A 22478-nucleotide genomic window follows, 5' to 3' on the forward strand; every position below is an offset into this window, starting at 1 on the left:
AATAGCATTTTCAACAGAAAATGTGGTAAATTAAGTAACTGTCAATTAGCATAAAATAGATCAGCTTTTTCCTGTAGAGACACGCAATGCATATGTGGTTGGCAGCGTATCTGACAAGGTGATTTCCAATGAAATTCCCCAATGTACTCATAAATATTTGTACATGGATGTCAGCTGTAACGATTTATATTTATGTTCCCTTCTCTCTTATCTCACTACAAAACCACTTAGTTTAAGGAGTTAAGGGGTAAATCAAAAACATTTTGTGGCATTCCAGGTCTGGTGTTTGAAGAATCAAAGCACCTATAATGGATAGCAATTTGGCTGAATAGAGACATTGCACTGTGTGTTTCATGGATATGTAAATTAATTCGGGGGCCAGTGGCATAACATAACAGAGCCAAGACACCCCCCCCCCACAAATCTTTAGGGTCTGGCTGCTCGTATTCTCCCTTGTGTGCACACTCCTTCCCCTCCTCTAACTTTTTTGCTGCAGACAGAAAGGGGCTGTGGTGGGGGAAACACAGGATTTGCTGTATGGTAGGTACCAGTAGGAGTAGCAAACTATGTTCCGTTGTCATAAAGTTTGTGTATATAAACACAAACACACATATATACGTATGTTCTGTTGTTGCTTATGTGACATTAGTTGTGATGTTGTAATCATGTGCTGTCCTTTCCAGCAGTGCCATAACTAGCATTTACATCATCATTTATATTGTTCATTAGGGAGAGCAGAACTGGACATAATAGTGCACAACTAGGTGTGGCTTTGGTTTGTGTTTTTGTATGTAATATGAAGGTTCCTGTATACACCTATATATTGTACAGCACAGCAGAATATGTTGGTGCTTTTTAAGTATGTAATAATAATAATAATAGTAATACAGGTATCGAACAACTTATCCGGAAACCCATTATCCAGAAAGTTCCGAATTACAGAAAGGCCATCTCCCATAGACTCCATTTTAATGAAATAATTCACATTTTTAAAAATGGTTTCCTTTTTCTCTGTATTAATAAAACAGTACCTTGTACTTGATCCCAACTAAGATATAATTAAGAATTAAGAACCAAAACAATCCTTTTGGATTTAATTACTGTTTAAATAATTCTTATAGTAGATTTAAGATAGGAAATCTGAATTACGGAAAGACGCCTTATCTGGAATACCCCATGTCCTGAGCATTCTGGATAACGGGTCCCATACCTGTAATACATTTCTAATACAAGTATGAAATAAATCATAGCGCAGACGTGGTCTATTTGTAAGATATTAACACAAGCTAACATCCTGTTTATTCAGTTTATCCCTTTACTTGCTCCACAACCCAAAAAGAAATACTACATATCCTTGAGGCAAACATCTTTTCACAGCCCCGTGCTGATTGAAAACTGGCCTTTTCTGCCACCTGCTGGACACAGACAAATGAGAATTATTCAAATCTTGGTTGGGGCAAATAGTTAGAAAATGATCTCATTTGGATTTTCTGATACTAAGTAGTGCCTTGCACATACACAGGGAACTCGGTCCTGCCATATACTGAAACTCTTGCCAATTACGTATTTATTCTGTTTGATCCATTATAACAGTACCTCTGTTTGTGTTTACAGTTGAAAAGGATTGCATTACTTGTAGCGCTATATAAATACATACAATTCAAATTTAAATCACTTCCTAACAAAACCTTTCTACTTGCCTTCATTGTCTTATTGTAATCAGCCAGCACCCTACCTGGGTTTGTGGCCCTGTAAATAAAAGAGGTAACCAGCAGCAGATGTGTTCTGGAGTATGGGTGACTACCATATTGGCTAAAATATATTTCCACCAGAGGAACATGCTGCTCACCCAGAAGAGTTTAGAGACAGAGCGGCACAGTTTTTACTGCATACCACTGATTCACACAGCAACACTATTCAGTGCCAAAAATATGTGTGGCCATGCTTTGGTGCCGCTTTAAAATAATTGTACAAAACGGCAATACAAACAAAACTACGGCAATAGAAGCAGAACTAGAGCAGAGGACAAAATTATTAAAATTACTAGCATTTTTAAGTTAACATCCTTTCCCATATAGTCCCATATATTTATAGAAGGGCATAAGAACAGACTGTTCATAGAAGGGCTCAAATGCTTTCCATTCATAAGTATTTTTATGTATGTGCCAAGTAATGAATGGAAGGCATTTAAAAAATGTGTATTCTGTCCGATCACCCTACAGCTCAAATTTAGACTTATACAACTTTTCTTTCAGGGTGGGTGTGGGGCTGGATGGGGATGAATGAATTGCAGGAAGATGTTAAATGTTCACTATAGCCAAGGATCCCACAGAATGCAGTGTTGTTTTATTTGTTATCTGCCACACTTCCTTATTATTTTTTCAAAAATGATGTTTGTTACGCACATAAAGTGTTGGTAGTTGTCAAGGAAGGAAAACCCTGGGGTTTGCACACCCATCTCCTAAACAGGAAAAGGGTAACTAATGGCCCTAAAGCTTCATTCATAATTTCATTAAACAACCAAATGCCTGTAAGATTAAAAGCTGGGATTTTTAAATGCCTGTGTTAATAAAAAAAAGGAATTTGGATTTCATGTTTAATTTGAACAGGAATTTTATTATACATATTTTATGTCTGGGTGACAGGTCCCCTTTAAGATTAGGAACTAAAATGCTTTGCTGCATTTAATATACTCAATAAAATTTACACAATACAATAAACATTTACTATAACCCAGTACTGATTTAAAAAGGTGTGCTTGCTTCAGAAGTATTGCCACAGAACTACTATAGTTTATATAAATAATCTGCTGTGTAGCCATGGGGGCAGTTGTTCAAGTTAATATTGGGCTATGGGGTATTCATTTACATAGCAGCACCCTTGAACTGCTGGTAATTGCAGGGTTTTCTTAGCAGCTTGCATCCATAGCTGCCAGAGACTTGCATTAAGTAAATCAGACCCTAATTCCGTTATTGCTCCATTGTATCTCACCCCAATTATGAATAATGTGCACTGCAACTTGTACACTTGTTTGGTTTTATACAGGTGTATGGTGCACAAGTTTCATTCGATAATTTGGATCCTTATACCTTCTGTCTGCTAAAAGTTAATTTTACCACCAACATGGATTCATGCAGCTTAGTTACCATCAAGTACATGGTACTGTTTTATTACTACAGAGATTATTTTTTTCTTTTAAAGGAGCAGGAAAGTTACAATCTCTGGGGGGTGCCAAAATGTTAGGCCCCCACCAGTGATTGTAATGGCTAACCTTAAACCCCCCCCTGATGAAGAAAACTGCACCGGCCAGGGTATATGCGAGTGAGTGTTCCTCTTTCTCCTTTGATCTTAACACATATGCAGTAGAGTGAAAAGCTGAACTTTAACAAAAAAAAAGATGGCTTTATCGCTCAACTGCGTATTTGATGGCCCTGGGATTGTTGCTAAAGGAGAAGGAAGGAAGAGGATTGCTCATCTGCAGTTTTCAACAGGATCACTGGCCGGGGGTTTCAGGTACGCAATTACAATCACTGTGGGGTACCTTACATTTGGTACCCTAGTGATTAGCCTTTCCTTCTTCCCATGCATATTCTGCAGAGCTCTACAAAATAAGGGTGTATACAGTAGAACCCAATTTTACATTTTTAGGGGACCAGGAAAAAAATATGTAAAATCTGGTAAAATGCAAAATCAGGGAAATGTGTTAGAGAAGGAAAGTCACTTGGGGTGCCAAAATGTTAGGCACCCCCAAGTGACTTAAATCGCCTACCTTGTACCCCAGGCTGGTGCCCCTGTTCTGAGAGAGCAGCACCAGCCCAGGGTAGCTGTAGCGCTTCCTCCTTCCTGCTTCAGCGCGCGCATGCACAGTAGAGTGAAAAAGCCGAACTTTAACAGAGAAGTCAGCTTTTCACTCTAATGCGCATGCGCCGGTCACGGGAATTTGACAGCAAAACGAAGCAGGAAGGATGAAGCGCTCGCTACAGGTACCTCGGGCTGGTGCTGTTTTCTCCTAACAGGGGCACCAGCCCGGGTACAAGGTAAGCAAATAAAGTTACTTGGGGGTGCCTAACATTTTTACACCCCCAAGTGACTTAGCCTTTCCTTCTCCTTTAAAGGACAATGAAAGGTTAATATAAATTAAAAATAAGTCTAAAGACATTCTTTTTAAGTACTTACTGCATATCTAAATTCCCAGATCCCTGCTTGCTTCTCTGAGATATGGTGCTGGCAGCCTACAGCAGTGTGAAGACTACAGTGACATCACTGAAATCTCTCTGTCCTTCCTTTAGGTGCCAGCGGCAGCCTTCCTATTCTCTGAGCATGTGTGTAACTTGATCCTGTCTCCTGTTCTGAGCTACACATGCCCACCAGCCAATCAGAAGCGGATCTGCCAGAGGGGAGGGGGGCAGGGAATGAAACACATGTGCAGTATAAAGCAAGGAGGGAAAGGAAGGGAGAATACCTTTTTAGAGATGGCTGCCTGTTTTAGAAAATGTGAAGTTAGTGTGACTGAGTAAATATTTGATTAGGTGAGCCAAACGTGTGGCATTTTTTACTAAACAATAGGAGGACTATTGGGCAGTATGCTTTTTAAATTTTGACTTGCATTCTCCTTTAAAGGAACTTATATATATATAATTAATCCTTATTGGAGGCAAAACAATCCTATTGGGTTTAATTACTGTTTAAATAATTTTTTAAGGAGACTTAAGGTAGAAGATCTGAATGACAGAAAGATCCCTTATCTGGACACCCCAGGTCCCAAGCATTCTGGATAACGGGTCCCATACCTGTAAAAGCAAACATCTGTACAGGGCTCTTTGCACACATCATGCTATATAAATACATTTCTAAAATAAGAATAAATACATACATTATATGTGTAAAATATACATACATATGTTATCCTGACAGTATCATATAAAATCATTTTTTGTCATTATAGCACCATCTAGTGTTAGAGATTATATTGAAAAACATACATTTCAATTATTGGTAAATATAAAAATATGGAAAAACAGCTACCAATAAAAATACAGGAACAGCATGAAAACTAATTTGAAATGTTTCTGTTGCCTATGAAGTATCACTGAATGATGTTTTGCACCATGGGGGAGAGAGAATTTATATTAAACATAGGATTACCTGCATCACTATGTTATTTGTTTTATTGTTTGCCCTTGAGACCTACATTTTGTCTACATCAGTCAAGAAAGTTTATTATAAAAACCTCTCTGATAAACCAATGGCAAAACATTAAATACTCCAAAAACCAAAACCCATTTTTTTCTCACTTAGGGGCCGATTCACTAAGGTACAAATCCGAATCACAAAATCTGATCATTTCTGGTGATCGCAAATGTCTCAAAAATTATTTTTGTTTGAAAATTTCGTACTTACGATCCAAAAGTTCCAAAAAGGGAGACCCCTTGCCAAATTACGTATTTACACTTGTGCATGAAACCCTTTAAAATGTTCTATATATTTATATGAATGTGACCTAAAACATATATTTGGTCATGTTTTTATTGAATACTTTTGCGTGTGGCAAAAGTAAATGAATTATGCTCTCAGTATTTGGTATGACCTAGTGATATGTTGGTTAAGAAAAACTAGACCCACACCTGACCCTAACCCACCGCTCCCAACCTGAACCCTACCGAACCTGGCTTCTCCCCTATATATATATATATAGATCTGTGCCCACCCCGCAATGACATCACAAAAGGGGCTGGGTGTGGCGTGTGTATAAATACAGAAGCCGGAAGAGGTAGCTGGCAATGATGTGCCGAAGTCGGCTGGAACTCGAGGGTATCGGGCCGGCCCGCACAGCACTAGTGTGACTCCCTTGTTGGAATAGATCAGTCCTGCACTTCGACTCAACTCGCAAGATTTTTAGAGCTTCAGCTCTTGGATATTGGTGGGTTCATCACATGAACCGCTTGTTTTAGGACTTTCTACAACATTTCAAGTGGATTAAGGTCAGGACTTTGACTTGGCCATTCCAGAACACTTTATACTTCTTTAACCATTCTTTGGTAGAACGACTTGTGTGTTTAGAATCGTTGCCTTGCTGCATGACCCACTGTCTCTTGAGTTTCAGTTCATGGTCAGATGTCTGGACATTTTCCTTTAGAATTCCCAGTTACAGTTTAGAATTCATTATTTCATCAATGATTGCAAGCCATCCAGGTCGAGATGCAGCAAAACAGGCCCAAACAAGAACACTCCTACCACGTTTGCTAAAGCCATATTGAGAGTCAGTACTATATATTATATATATATATATATATATATATATATATATATATATACTGTATATATAATAATTGTACAAACTGAAGTGGAGCTAACATACCGGTCTGAAGACCTAGTCCTAACTCACGGACAATACATACAGAAAGAAACAAAAAGGTCCAGACAGAAAATTTTCATTTAAATGAAAAATTAAAAAAATTTACTGCATCGTGCAGAACAATTGCATTACAACTATGTGATACTTATTGACAATTTCAAAGATGACACCTGTGCTTATAACCTCTTTACAATACCATAGCTTCATACCTTCAAGAAAAATGGTTATATAATACTAGAAATACTTTCTTTTAAAGAAGAAGGAAAGGCTAAGTCACTTGGGGGTGCCAAAATGTTAGGCACCCCCAAGTGACTTAGATCGCTTACCTTCTACCCCTGGCTGGTGCCCCTGTATGGAGAAAACAGCACCAGCCCGGGGTAGCAGCGATCGCTTCCTCCTTCCTCTCTCGCTGCGCGCGCGCGCATGCGCAGTAGAGTGAAAAGCCAAACTTTAACAGAGAAGTCGGCTTTTTCACTCTACTGCGCATGCGCCGGACTCGGAGTCTCAGGGAATGGAAGGCGGAAGGAGGAAGCGCATCGCCCAGGTGCCCCGGGCTGGTGCGGTTTTCTCCTAATAGGGGCACCAGCCCGGGGTACGAGATAAGCGATTCAAGTCACTTGGGGGTGCTTAACATTTTAGCACCCCCAAGTGACTTAGCCTTTCCTTCCCCTTTAAGCAATGCTTCCTTTTAGATAAATGCATACAGGTCATATGCTCTATTAAGCCCCCGTGGATGTAATGTCTGCAAATTATGAATCCAAAACTTCTCTCGTTTCTGGAGTTGTAAGAGTCTGTTGTAGGTGAGATGTGGGGGGGCAACAGACTCTATCACAAGAAACCTCAGTGCAGCCGCTGTATGGCGAGCTGTACAAAAATGTGCAGGAACCGGTAACTTAACCACTTCCTTCCTCATGGTGGATTTATGCTGACTGATCCGATAACGAACAGGTTGGATCATCTCACCTACAACAGACTCTTACAACTCCAGAAACGAGAGAAGTTTTGGATTCACAATTTTCAGCCATTACATCCATGGGGGCTTAATAGAGAATATGACCTGTATGCATTTATCTAAAAGGAAGCATTGCTTAAAAGAAAGTATTTCTAGTATTATATATCCATTTTTATTGAAGGTGTCATCTTTAAAATTGTCAATATGTATCACAAAGTTATGTACAGTGGTGTGAAAAACTATTTGCCCCCTTCCTGATTTCTTATTCTTTTGCATGTTTGTCACACAAAATGTTTCTGATCATCAAACACATTTAACTATTAGTCAAAGATAACACAAGTAAACACAAAATGCAGTATTTAAATGAGGGTTTTTATTATTTAGGGAGAAAAAAAATCCAAACCTACATGGCCCTGTGTGAAAAAGTAATTGCCCCCTGAACCTAATAACTGGTTGGGCCACCCTAAGCAGCAATAACTGCAATCAAGCGTTTGCGATAACTTGCAACGAGTCTTTTACAGCGCTCTGGAGGAATTTTGGCCCACTCATCTTTGCAGAATTGTTGTAATTCAGCTTTATTTGAGGGTTTTCTAGCATGAACCGCCTTTTTAAGGTCATGCCACAACATCTCAATAGGATTCAGGTCAGGACTTTGACTAGGCCACTCCAAAGTCTTCATTTTGTTTTTCTTCAGCCATTCAGAGGTGGATTTGCTGGTGTGTTTTCGGTCATTGTCCTGCTGCAGTACCCAAGATCGCTTCAGCTTGAGTTGACGAACAGATGGCCGGACATTCTCCTTCAGGATTTTTTGGTAGACAGTAGAATTCATGGTTCCATCTATGACAGCAAGCCTTCCAGGTCCTGAAGCAGCAAAACAACCCCAGACCATCACACTACCGCCACCATATTTTACTGTTGGTATGATGTTCTTTTTCTGAAATGCTGTGTTACTTTTACGCCAGATGTAACGGGACACGCACCTTCCAAAAAGTTCAACTTTTGTCTCGTCGGTCCACAAGATATTTTCCCAAAAGTCTTGGCAATCATTGAGATGTTTTTTAGCAAAATTGAGACGAGCCATAATGTTCTTTTTGCTTAAAAGTGGTTTGCGCCTTGGAAATCTGCCATGGAAATCTGCCATGCAGGCCGTTTTTGCCCAGTCTCTTTCTTATGGTGGAGTCGTGAACACTGACCATAATTGAGGCAAGTGAGGCCTGCAGTTCTTTAGATGTTGTCCTGGGGTCTTTTGTGGCCTCTCGGATGAGTTGTCTCTGCGCTCTTGGGGTAATTTTGGTCGGCCGGCCACTCCTGGGAAGGTTCACCACTGTTCCATGTTTTTGCCATTTGTGGATAATGGCTCTCACTGTGGTTCGCTGGAGTCCCAAAGCTTTAGAAATGGCTTTATAACCTTTACCAGACTGATAGATCTCAATTACTTTTGTTCTCATTTGTTCCTCAATTTCTTTGGATCTTGGCATGATGTCTAGCTTTTGAGGTGCTTTTGGTCTACTTCTCTGTGTCAGGTAGCTCCTATTTAAGTGATTTCTTGATTGAAACAGGTGTGGCAGTAATCAGGCCTGGGGGTGACTACAGAAATTGATATTGAAATTGAAAATTGAAATTGATAAACCACAGTTAAGTTATTTTTAACAAGGGGGGCAATCACTTTTTCACACAGGGCCCTGTAGATTTGGAGTTCTTCAATCTACATTTAAAAACTGCATTTTGTGTTCAATTATGTTATCTTTGACTAACAGTTAACGGTTTTTGATGAGCAGAAACATTTAAGTGTGACAAACATGCAAAAGAATAAGAAATCAGGAAGGGGGCAAATAGTTTTTCACACCACTGTATGTTGTTCCCAATATGAATACACTATATTGAAGATTATGTGATTTCCCTTTTTTACTTTTTGTTACGAATTTGCTTATATTAGGAATGTTACAAGTTATGCACTTTTATTTTCTGAAGGGGAAACCTGGTTTATGGGTATTCTATAAGTAGGAGTGTGGAATGTCCCTTCTTGGATCCAGTAATTTGTTGGGGGAGTGACCTATGGGCTTGCGCCTATTTATACCTTGTGTGCTTTGTGTTCATATCTTGCTACTTTATAAAGAGGCGGGAGCCTCGAAACGTTGTAATGCAATTGTTCTGCACGATGCAGTTAAGTTTTTTCTTTTTTCATTTAAATGAGTCTGGACCTTTTTGTTTCTTTATAAATATATATATAGATCTGCATGCTGATTGGTTGCTATGGGTTACTGCTCCTGGGCAAACTTAGTGCCTTTTATTACACAACCCCCTTGGCGTATAGAAAAAGGAAAGGGGGAAAGTGTGTATTAGTACCATGTTAGAAAAAAAGATGCTCTGTTTATTAAAGGAGAAGGAAAGGTTAAGTCACTTGGGGGTGCCAAAATGTTAGGCACCCCCAAGTGAATTTAATCGCTTACCTTTTACCCCGGCTGGTGCACCAGGGTTACCTGCAGCAAGTGTTTGCTCTTCCTTCTTCCTGCGCAGTAGATTAAAAAGCCAAACTTTAACAAAGAAGTCGGCTTTTCACTCTAATGCGCATGCGCCGGCCCAAGGATTTTGACACAGAAGGAATCGCTCGCTGCAGGTACCCTGGGCTGGTGCGGTTTTCTCGTAACAGGGGCACCAGCCAGGGGGAAAAGGTAGGCGATTAAAGTCGTTTGGGGGTGTCTAACACTTTGGCACCCCCAAGTGAATTAGCCTTTCCGTCTCCTTTAAGGTTTAATTTGAGATTCCACTGATTCATCCAAGGGGAAATAACTAGAAGAGATTCAAGTATCAATTTCAGTGGAAAGTGAAGTTGTTTATAAATATATTTCTAAATCATTAACATACTTTTTTTTGTTCGAATTTTAAAGCCAAATCAATAGACAAAATGTCCCTTGTGGACAGTATATTTGGAGAACAAGGGGAGATTTTGTAGGACAGTGTCAGATAGACAAAACGCATCATACAAGTAGGATGTAGTGCTATGGTCTCATAATATAATGGAACTGATACAAAAATCGGATTTGTAAACTATATGAAAGGATTGCCATCTGACACAACAAGCCTGTCGGAAGGAATGCTCCATGCTGCATCAGACAAGATAAAATCTATTAGTGAATGACAAACTTTTTTCTCTCATTGAAATACACTGACTGTTGGATGTAGATCCAAGAGCAAAACACACCATCCTTTAGGATACAGCTGCGGAGATCATTTTTTGTAGGATGCTACAAAATCCTTTACTGTTGCATGACAAAATCACATAAAACCTGACCCACATAATCTGATCAAAATCTCCCATGAAGTCTACTCTTAACAATGGACCAACTATAAAAACCCCACATTATACTTTTAGATTGTGAAATGGAATAAATAGATCACCATTCATCAGTGCTGTAACAGGGCCTAAATAAATTAGAACACAAATTGCCTGAATTATTTCAAACTTCATTATTCGAAACAGATATATTCTTAAAAAGCTGAGTTTATCTTTAAAAATTATTTTAGACTTTTAATCACTTGTGATGACTACGATGCACTATAAGGTAATTAATATGTGTATATTTTTTTGCAGCTGCGCTAGACTCATAGTCTGATATTCCAGACGTTTAAGATATTACACACATTCACAACTATATGAGAGTAAACGAATGGGCCACAGAGCATCGCTATACCTACTCCCTCCCGCGGTTGCCCGGTGACCCGTCCCAGGCGCACCAGGAAGTGCCGGCCCTTTAGCCGTGATGCATTGTGGGAGCTCTCCTCAGATCCAAGATGGCGGCCAGCAGGAGGCTGATGAAGGTAATGGGGGAAATAGGGTGGCTCTTTCATTCGTTTGGTTGTGTTAAGGCAACTTGTATCGAAGTCCTAGCACAGAGTAAGCCCGCACTTAGGTATGACATCCCAAAGCAAGAAGCGCACTCATGTTAAAGCTGGGCCCCAAGTCCCCGGCCTCACCCTGCGCCGTCGCCGGTCCGGCACTCCTTGGTCCTGTGTCACAGGAAGAGGGTGTGTTGGGACGGGCGGGTGTGATTAGGTTTAGTGAACTTGGAAAATGGGAAGCCTTGTCCTGAGCAGTTTCCGGACTGCTCTCCTCACATCTTATGCACTGACCTGTGCTACATGGGGAGGTCTGGCACCCAGTGTGTGGCAGCGGAACCCCCAGACCGGCTAACAGCGGCCTGACTATTCTTGTCAATAGCACTACTAGAACTCATACTTTAATCATCTTGAAATATTGGTTCTAATAGGGCATTCTTCCTTCTCCGGACAGCGCTTCTATAGTTCCCGGGGTATTGGGCGCACGGCTGTAGTTTTTAGGGGGTGGGTCTGTTTGCGATGGTTTAAGCCTTGGACTGGGCTGGTAATATGACGTCTGGCTGAAACCGGCTTTATGTCAAAGACTGCCTTTATCAACCATCACAGGGAAATCGTGCCATTTTACTAGCATTACTTACTTTCACTTTCTAAATATATGTGAAACGCGTAAGGTTATTAAGCACTGACAGCATAGGATATATATCATCCCTTCATAACTACTGTAACTGGAAACTACCATGTTGCTTGCCAATATGAAACATCCAGAAACTGCAGTAGAAACAGTGCCCTGTGTGATCAGCTTTACACAGGAGATTGCAAACTACCTCAGCTTAGCCTGTCTCTCAGATAAGCAAGTGCTTTTGTTTTACTTACCAAGAAAACTCTTACACAAACCTCTCTAGGTTCCCTCACATGGCCAGCATAATGTACTCCTTACAGTAGTGCTTTAGCCATTTAAAACATTTTGTGAATTAAGTCCTTAGACCTAATTTCACAGTGGCCTTTGCAGTCACCAGTACTTGGGTTCTAGTAGTTGAAGTTCAGCTGCAGCAGGTAGGCAAAAGCATGAGTAACCCTTTTGTACACAATCTTTAATGTAATGTTTTAAAAACAGATAGGTAGAGATATTGATGAAAAAAACACCATTAATAATACAAAAAAAGTAGATTCACTTGAGGATGACATAGTCCTATTATTGATAGAAACATGTCAGTAATACTAGCATACATATATATATATATATATATATATATATATATATATATATATATATATATATATATATACACATACAAACCAATGAAGGGATCTGCACTCGCACGGCTTATAAAAAAAGAAAAAAGAGGAGTTTTATTGTGGGTGACTAATGTTTCAGCTAGCACTCTAACCTTTTATAAAAAAAAAAGGGGGGGGGGGCTAGAGTGCAAGCTGAAACGTTAGTCTCCCCACAATAAAACATCTTTTTTTTTGTATAAGCCCTGTGAATGTAGATCCCTTCATTGGTGTATGTTCTACTTTTTTGGACCTACACCCAGGCCCCAGCTATTTTTTTTTTCTCTACACACGAGTGCCAGCACATGTTTGGATGTGTATGTATACTCAGGACCAGGGGTTTTCCGGATAAGGGATCTTTCTGTAATTTGTATCTCTGTAACTTAAGTCTGCTAAAAATCATTTAAATATTGAATAAAACCAATAGCTTGTTCAATAAGGATTAATTATATCTTAGTTAGGATCATGTACAAGGTACTGTATGTATGTAAATTTTTATTTATAAAGCGCTACTTATGTACGCAGCGCTGTACAGTAGAATACATTAATACAAACGGGGTTAATAAGATAATAGATAAATACAAAGTATAACAATAAATACAAGATACAGTTACAGTTGCAATAAGTTAAGAGTCAAAGACACAAGAGGATGGAGGTCCCTGCCCTGTAGAGTTTACAATCTGGTACTGACTTCTTATTACAGAGAAAAAGGAAATTACTTTTAAAAATTAGAAGAATTTGCTTATAATGGAGTCTATGGGAGATGGCCTTTCCGTAATTTGGAACTTTCTGGATAAGGGTTCCCATACCTATATGTGTGTAAAATATATATATATCATTTTTTTTTTTTTATTTTTTTTTTAAATGCTCTATTATGACAAACCCCCATCCCAGCTTCACTTACATGTCTGTACACTCCAATCTGACTCAGCACAGATTGCTATTCTGTTTCAGTCACACTGGACTGGGGACAGTAGGATTCTACCATATTCTTGAGTACAAAGGTAAATTTGTTGAGGTATTTTGATGCCCACGGTATCACAGCAAGAACTGGCTCACACTGTAGTTATGGTAAGTGCTGGGGTTTGTAAAAATGTCTGGATGTTGGGTAGTTTAGTAAGAAATTTTAAAATAAAGAATAACATTTGTATGGTTACTAATCATAAACTGGCAGATTCCTATCAGTTGCAGCAACATATCAGTGTCACTTTATTATAACTATATTAATTCCAAATATAACATTTTGCATGATAAAAAATGTAAAATAAATATGAAGCAAAGGTATAAGTATTGAAGGGTGCCAAATTGTTTGGCACTTCTCAGTTATTATAATCACCTACCTAAGACCCAGGGCCAGTTCTCCTTCTAGAAGAAAACTACACCGCCCTTTGGTACTACTTTAAGAGGACTACGTTGCCATATTCTTCTTCCTGGATCCTCTCTACAGCCCTTTCTCAGACACCTCCCAGTGATTAAAATCACTTAAAGGAGAAGGAACAGCAATGTTAGGCACCCCCAAGTGACTTAAATCGCCTACCTTTTACCCCAGGCTGGTGCCCCTGTTCTGAGAGAACAGCACCAGCCCGGGGTAGCTGCAGCGCTTCCTGCTTCCCTCGCGCATGCGCAGTAGAGTGAAAAAGCCAAACTTTAACAGAGAAGTTGGCTTTTCACTAATGCGCATGCGCCGGTCCCAGGAATTTGCCGGCAAAAGGAAGGAGGAAGCGCTAGCTACAGGTACCCCGGGCTGTTTTTGTTTTCTCCTAACAGGGGCACCAACCCGGGGTACAAGGTAAGCAATTAGTCACTTGGGGGTGCTAACATTTTGGCACCCCCAAGTGACTTAGCCTTTCCTTGTCCTTTAACCGGAGACCCTTGTCCGGCAGTCACACAATAGAGTAAAAGCTGAACTTAGAAACAAAAGTGCTCCTTTTCTCTCTACTTTTCTTGTGCCCAGTTTGAGGCACAGCAAAGATCGAAGAAGCAAAAGAAAATGTCAACATGGTGTTCCTAGAGAGGTACTCCAGGCCAGTTCCATTTTCAAAAAATAGGAGCAGCAGCCCAGGGTCTCAGGTATGTCATCATTGCTGGGCAGGGAGCTGCATAGAACTTTAAGCAATTTTCCTATATACAACACTTAAACATTTTTAGATTTAACATTATTTGTATATGTATTAGCTATTCTGAATCCATTTCAGAGAAGAATACAAAAGATAGATACCGCTATTAATATTAAGAGCAATTCAATTTGCAAATAAGTTCACAACTATTATGATTCTAATAAACTATAATTGTTCTTCCAAAGTGATTTTTACCAGGCAGTGGTCCTTTTCAGAGAACAACGTACCAGTAAAGATTCTTAAGCTAGCTACTGCTTATGTGCAAGTCTAGAGAGGGATGGCTGGTACAGTCAACAAAGTTGGTGGCACAGTTCTGCTTTTGAAAGTTCCCAGGCCATTTAAAAATAAAAAGTCGCACTGGGCCAGGAAAAAAAAAATTATCAATGTAAGTCACAGACAAAGTGTGTAACATATTTGCAACCGCCAGCGAATTAGGGTTTCCTTGTTTTTTCAAACCAGTAGCCTCTCTACCCACTCCCTATATACATCAATCTGACATTAAAAAATTAATGACATAAAAATAAAAGACAATAAAATGCCCCCCATACTGGTGTCTGATGCAGAGCTGCACCATTGAGTTTCCAGCAGGAAAGTTTTCCCACGTCATTTTTGGTCACAAAATCCACTGTGATAATTGAATAAGACCAGTGGTAGCCAGGACCAGGTCTGTCGTGGTGGCTAACAACCCTGCTGTGCAGAGATGATGTATAGTCTGTAGTGGTTATATCTGAACTGTGCCATATTGTGAGGTATGACCTCCTTGTATCTTAGGTTGTTAAGCCAGAATGTATGGATATTTCTGATTTCCTATTTGTAGGTAAATTAAACAGAAACTGAATTAAAGAGATTTTATACAGCCCAGTTTTCAAGAAAGTTTGGACACTGTGTAAAATGTAAATTGGATGGTTTGAAAATCATTTAAACTCAATATTTAATTTCATATAGTACAAAGATAACATATCAGATGTTCAAACTGAGAATTTATTTTCTGAAAGATAGATGCTTATTTTGAATTTGGTGCCAGCAACATGTTTCAAAAAGGTGGGACCAAGGCAACAAACGACTGGAAAAGTTGAGTAATGCTAAAAAGAGAGGATCCCAAACAGGCTGGGTCTGTTAGAAGTAAAGAGGAGAAGGTGAACACACTATGTGAAACACTGTGTGGGAGCAACAATTAAAGAATGTTACTCAAGGAATTTGCAGATTTTATAATCTACTTTACATAGTATTATTTAAAGATTCAGGCAATCCAGATTAATCCATCTGAAAGCCAGTATGGCTGTGATCTTTGGGCCCTGAGGCGGCACTGCATTAAAGTAGACACGATTCTGCAGGGAAATCAGGAATGCTTCAGAAACCCATTGTCTGTGAACTTAGTTTGTCACTGCACTCAAAACTGCTTTAAGTTAGAACTCTACCATGCAAATAAGAAACCATATTTAAACCTGATCCAGATATTCAGCAAAGTCCTCTAAGCCCAAGCTCATTTAAGAAGAATAAGTTGAAGCGTGAAAACTGTGCTGTGGTCTGAGCAATGAAAAATATAAAAATTAGTTTTGGAAATCACAGACACACCATTCTCTGGGCTAGTGAAGACAAGGATTATTCAGCTTGTTATCAGTATGCAGTTCACATGATGGTATTGGGGTGCATTAGAGCACATGGCATGGGTGGCTTGCACATCTGGGAAGTCACCATTATTGCTGAATTATATATACTGGTTTCAGAGCAACAAATGCCGCCAACCAGCAGCAGAAGGCCTTGGTTATTTCAACAAGATAATGCCAACATTAAGCACTTTTTTACAACAGCATGGCTCTGTAGTAAGAGACTGGGCACTAAACTGACCTGCCTGCAGTCCAGACCTGTCACCCATTGCAAACATTTGACACATTATGTGAAGAAAAATACAAAGAATAAAGAGGACTTTATTGTCAACACAAGTATATACCTGTAATACATTATTGCACCATTAATGGTGCATTAAAAGAAATGAAGATAAAAATAGAAAGAGAAAAGTACGTTTTTAAAAATACCACTCTAAAATTAATACCCGCTCTATATGCAATACTATTGCATACTATATGCAAATTTGAAATTATTGCAAAAATTCAATTTTACTCAAATATAATTTTGTAAGAATTCATAAACTCAAGAAGTGGTTACATCAGTAGATATTGAATCCCAATTTACCCCAATAAGGGGGACCTATCTGTTGAGCAGCTGAAATCCCATATTGGGCAAGTATGGGACAACTTTTAATTTTCAGAACTACACCAGTTGGTCTCCTCAGTTACAGCAAATCATCCTATTCTGTTTTTCTTCTTTACATTACACAATGTCCTAACTTCTTTTTGTAAATGGGGTTGTAGAGACCTATTAGGGGGTTTTGAAATAAAATACGTGACCTTTCTATTATAGAATAGGGGACTTCCGTGTCCCAGTAATGCTAGACTTAAACCAGGCAATTATTCTGCTATGTTCTTATGCTTTTGTTACTAACGTAACTATGAAGAGGAAGCTGAATGATGGCTGCCATAGAAATATGCAGACAATAAATGGTCTCTGTTGAGAATAACATTTACACAATTGCTTTATAGATTGGGCTAAAATAATAGGGTGAATTTCACAGGGTATCCTTTAAAAATCAAGTGTCTGGCAGTAGAAATTTCTGTTCCCTGTATTTACCTCTACAGCCACTATTGCCAACAAAATACTTGTACATTGAAGCCAACAATGACACTTGCCAATGCTGCAAAAAGTTGGCAGCTATGTCATTTTGAGATAGTATATATTAATTTATAGCATATTCAGCAACACAGTATGGTACTGGTGCCGTTTAATGTTAGACTTCAGAAGGCAGTTTACATACCCAAGTATATCACAATAAACCAAGATTTGAACCCTGCAAAGGACAGGTGCAGTATAAGTCACATGTAGAGAAATGGCGTTGAAGGTTTACAGGTACATCTGAGGTAATGCAGCCTTTAGTACTTTATGTTCCTCTTACTTTCCAGTGTCCATAATTTTGTCGTCATTTCTCCTCACCTAAATAATATTGCCACTACTGATGTAATAAGCATGTGGGCCATTTTAGGACATTCCATTTTAAAATTTGTAGACACCATTAATTCTTGGTAGGACAGTTGCTGCACTTACTATAACATTCATGGATAACAAAATACTGTAAGCTTCTTACTTCATGTATTAGCAGTGATCTTTACCCCATGGCTCAGGACTTCGGCTGACCATTTCAGCTTAAAACACCCTTGGAGGTCCAACCTCTGGTTAGCTCACAATAAGGTTACAGATATAGCAATACTTTTGTGTATTAGTCTTTCAGTCATAGTCCCATGTATATCTAGGCCATTGCATATGTTTGCACCACAAATCTTGCCTTAGATGACCTTCAACTTGGTTATTTGGTGTATGTAGCACAGCGGATAGGTATTCTCCCTACATCTCATCCTAACTGGCCTCCAAGTTAATCCCCTTTCCCACTGCTCCCATCACCCCACAGTGGGCTAGTCCTACTACTACTATATAGGGTTGCAGATTTCCCATATTTTTAAACCTGCCACCATTTGAGAATAATGGGTTAGGAAGTTTAGGGCTCAGTTAAATAATATTTTTAGGCAGAGGGAACATATTTTAGTTAGAGCAGGGATAGGCTCTCTAACTTTCCTCTCCTTTTATACTTGTTTTTAGTAGTATACTGATGGAGGAGCTCTGTGAAAGAGTGAGATTGGCAGCAGAACAAGTATAGTACACTGACACCTTTGCACAAGTGGGCCCTGTGTGGTTGAGCTATTATGTAGTAAGGCTTGTGATGAGAACATGTTATTTCTCACAGCTTGCAGAACAGGACTGAAAAAGGTTTTGCAAACTAAGTAATTTAAAATAACTAATTCCTCTTCCTTTCTCAAAAACCGTGAAGACTGCCTGGCTTTGATTACGTCATATATCCATGGATGTTTTTTTCTTTTATTTTACATATTCTATTATACCTCTCTTTTGGCCCACTGTTATGTTCTATTGCTGTTTTTACAAAGCTATTCAAAGCACCTCTTGCGTACCAGAAAACAAGTGTTCAGGTGGTATTTGACAAGGAGTGGGAAATATCAAGACCAACTGTAGTGGAGCTTCTGCCAGGATGAGACTGCAGACAGTGTGAAGCATGGAAAGGAGAATGATTATGCTGCCAATTAAAAAGCAAGCAGAAAAAAAGAAGGGAGAACATAGAAGTGGTGAAGAAATAGTAAACAGAATATGAGTGTAAGGTAGAAACAATTTCAAATCAGTACTTGGGGACAGGAGAACATAAAGGGAGAAAAATATAAACTTTCAATGAGTGAGGAGGAGTAGATAAAGAGAAAGCATAAGACAAGCAAGAAGATGATTTTAAAAAGGTTTTTATGAGCGAAAGGGGAGAAAAGGTGAGATCAGATGATGACAGTAAAGAAGTACAGTACACAATTCCTATAATATAATAAAAACGAGCCACAGAAATTCAGAGCTGACTTTCGGATATTTCATCAAAATTGCCAGCTTTAGGAAAGACACTTACCCATTTTGGATTCAAGAGGTTATCTCTGCTGGTGTTGCTGCCATGAATTTTTAGTGGGAACTGTCCATAGCTACTTGAGCTGGAATTGCTCAATTATATCACCAGATATAGTGGAGGGGGTGTCACATAGGATCAGTCATTTCTAGATTTAGCACCCGACTGCTCAGACCATGGGTCCTTGATGCATACATAACACATTTTTACTGTATTAAACGCAGAGGGGATGGACAGTGAGTGTGTCCTTAGTGATGTTAGTGCCTCGCTTGCCCAACCTGACAGAATTTATTGAAAGCTGCAAGGGTCACTTAGTTTTGGTTAGGGCAGTGGCACACAGCAAGATAGTTGTCCCGCGACAAATCTTCGTTACGGTGTGCGACTAATCTCCCTGCAATGCGATTTACATTCTTGCCGGTGGGATGGCATTGCTAAAAGGAGCCATACTTGCCACAGTCCACCAGACAACTTATCTAAAAATATGTCCAGCAATAAAGGGACTTAATAAAAAAAACTTTATATTAAGTGAACATGTCTACAACTGACATTTCAGTCCGTGTTAAATATGCTCTGCTTGTACAGACAGACAACCTAACAGCCATGGTGATTATAGGTCAGTTAGATAATAGATAGACGTAACACAATACATTAGCGTGAAGAAGTTTATTAAGCACACAAAATAGATAACAGAAGCAAAGGTAATAATTGCAAACTGTATGTAATACCAATGCTGCTTTTCAAAGTATTGCTCAGCTAATGGACTAATATCTTCTTTCTGTTTCTCAGGAGCTTGAAGAGATCCGCAAAACTGGGATGAAAAATTTCCGCAATATACAGGTGGAGGATTCAAATTTACTGACCTGGCAGGGACTCATCGTTCCAGTGAGTATGGTTCTAAAGATGATCTTGGGTCAGAGCACAGGACACCTTCTGTTGCTTAAGTACATTGCTACATCATCTCAATCTAACTGCAGGTTTTCCTTGAAACTTTTATGCTTTATTGTTTAGAATCAGTAAATTACATCGGTGAAACTTGCATAGAGTTTGCAGTCTAGATTCGGTGCCTGTGTCTGGATTAGGAACCCCTATGGCTCCTGATAGCAATCAATGACTTGTCACCCACAGTGCTAGAGTCAGTATAGAATATTAATTGCCTAGTGCTGTAGCCAGTAACGTGCATGTTTTTTTGTATTTAGCATTTCGGTTATTTGGCCCCAGTGCTGCCTTAGTATGTTGTTGCTGTAATGTTCTAGCTGTACAAAAGAAATTTACTTCTTAGATTTCATCTCAAACACTCTATTTATGTCATACTAGGACAATCCTCCATATGACAAGGGAGCTTTTCGGATTGAAATCAACTTCCCAGCAGAATACCCATTTAAACCCCCCAAGATAACATTTAAAACCAAAATTTATCATCCGAATATCGATGAGAAGGGCCAGGTATGTCTGCCAGTGATCAGCGCTGAAAACTGGAAACCAGCAACCAAAACTGACCAAGGTGAGTCCCAGTATGGCAAGGATACTGAGAAAAGACATAAGCATGTGTTAGGGAAAGGAAGCCTGTGGTGCTCCCAGATGTTCCCAGAATACCACTTCAAGGCTTTAGCTGAAGGCTTCTCAGCCCTGTGTTGGATTATTTTGTGTCATAATAAACTATACTTTTTATCTGGACTACGATAAATGTGTTTTCTTATTCAGAAAGTTTAACGGAGGTTTAAGAGGTAGCAACTAAGATTATTTGTGTATAAGCGTGATGGCTTTCCTTTCTTTTATGTAGTACTTATTCTGCCTAAACTGTTGAGTCTGTATTATAATATATATTTTCATCTTGAAAAAGGAACTAAAATGTTCTGAAAGCTTGCTATGATTATCTTAGTTAGCCAATAAAGGTATCCCCTTTATACCACTTTTGTTATTTTCTGTTTAAAAAGGGTTACACTGTAAAGCTCTTTGTAAGAAAACACACACAAGGTCTCTTTGGGCAGGTACAGATGAGCTTTTTTCCATGTACAGTTTCTGTGTTTATGCTTTGGCATATCTTTCTATCTGTCTATGGAATATGTAAACCATATGGATTATGTAATCCACAGACATTCAGCAGAGAGCAGCAGCACTCTGCTGCACACCCTGTGTGTCAGGGTGTGTGTTCTATCAGTTGAGGATGCTGCCCAATAGCAGCAAATCATTACTGTTGCATTTTATTAGCACTGAAGCGAGGCCACTTTTTCCTAGTGGTAGGTATAGGACAGGCCCAGGCTGTGGCAAAGTTTTTCTAACACCCTGCTTTTTACTTACCATGTGTTTCTCTTGTATCCAGTCATCCAGTCTCTCATTGCCCTGGTCAACGACCCCCAACCAGAGCACCCATTGCGTGCAGACCTAGCCGAAGAATACTCAAAGGACCGTAAAAAATTCTGTAAGAATGCCGAAGAGTTTACAAAGAAATATGGCGAGAAGCGACCAGTGGACTAGAAACTTGGGGCTGAGCGCCAGTGGAAAACACCCACACTCTATCACACACAAAAATACAAAAAGCGCAACTGAAGAATTGGAGTCAGTGAGTTCAGAATCCCCTCCCTCATCCAGCCACCCCTGAAAATGCACACGAGACAGGACTCCAATGGAACTGAGGCTCAGCGGCAGCCAGCAGCATTGCTGCCTGTACAACAGTCATCTAGATAAACTTGTAAAGAGGTGGATTAAAACGGAACATGTAAAGTTGGAAATACAGTTCTGCTCTCTGTGTTAAAAAAAAAAAAAAAAAAAAAAAAAAAAAGCACTGTAACAAAGAATTCACTACTTAACCATGAGTAGACACACAATGTTTCTACATTGCTTTTTCTTTTCCAAATATTCGTAAAGCCCCCTATCTGTTTTGTTAGGGTTTTCAGTGTATAGTCACACTTTCCCTTACCTCACGGTCTCCACTTTTTACACTGTCATTGTTCCTTTATGTATGATTTTAGTCTGATATCAGCCCCCTTGCCCTTCAGTGCCAGAGAGACCCGTTGCGCAAATCCCTAGCACTGAAGGGATCATGCCACTTTGGCCCATTTAAGGGAGGGTATAGTTGAACATTCGGCTCTTAGTTTTCCTTTCTTTCAATGTTGCACTGTGCTTTGTGGGACTCGGTAAGTTCTCCTTCAGTTTGTAACATAAAAACAAAATAAAAGGAAAAAAAGCAAACTGTTGGAAATGAGCCCATTCTTCTGTAAATCTGGCGGATATTGCGATTATGTTTATTAAAGGGGGAAAAACAAATTGCCTGGTTGTTACTGAATCTCTGAAGTATTTGCTACTTCTGTAAGATGGACTAAATATCGATAATCACAAAGTCTCTCTTTTTATGATGAAGTGCTGCTTGATTGCAGAGAAAAACTG

At 39.3% G+C, this 22478-nt stretch overlaps 1 protein-coding gene across 2 annotated transcripts; it reads left to right on the forward strand.

Annotated features, from left to right (window-relative positions):
- Positions 1-11087: 11087 nt before the first annotated feature.
- ube2l3 (ubiquitin conjugating enzyme E2 L3) lies at positions 11088-22358 on the forward strand. 2 transcript variants are annotated; one of them, NM_001016063.2, is given in 4 exon segments: positions 11088-11126; positions 19881-19976; positions 20409-20595; positions 21415-22279. In NM_001016063.2, coding segments are annotated over 4 exon segments (465 nt in total). In that variant the 5' UTR covers positions 11088-11099; the 3' UTR covers positions 21570-22279.
- The last annotated feature ends 120 nt before the right edge of the window (positions 22359-22478 follow it).

Source organism: Xenopus tropicalis, chromosome 1 (genome assembly GCF_000004195.4).
Source record: "Xenopus tropicalis strain Nigerian chromosome 1, UCB_Xtro_10.0, whole genome shotgun sequence".
NCBI lineage: Eukaryota > Metazoa > Chordata > Amphibia > Anura > Pipidae > Xenopus > Xenopus tropicalis.

Coding starts and splice junctions, on each gene's coding strand:
- ube2l3 (XM_031899691.1), top strand. CDS start 13,443: ATGCCCACGGTATCACAGCAAGAACTGGCTCACACTGTAGTTATG. Junction 13,488..19,880: donor TGGCTCACACTGTAGTTATG/GTAAGTGCTGGG, acceptor TCTGTTTCTCAG/GAGCTTGAAGAGATCCGCAA. Junction 19,977..20,408: donor GGCAGGGACTCATCGTTCCA/GTGAGTATGGTT, acceptor ATGTCATACTAG/GACAATCCTCCATATGACAA.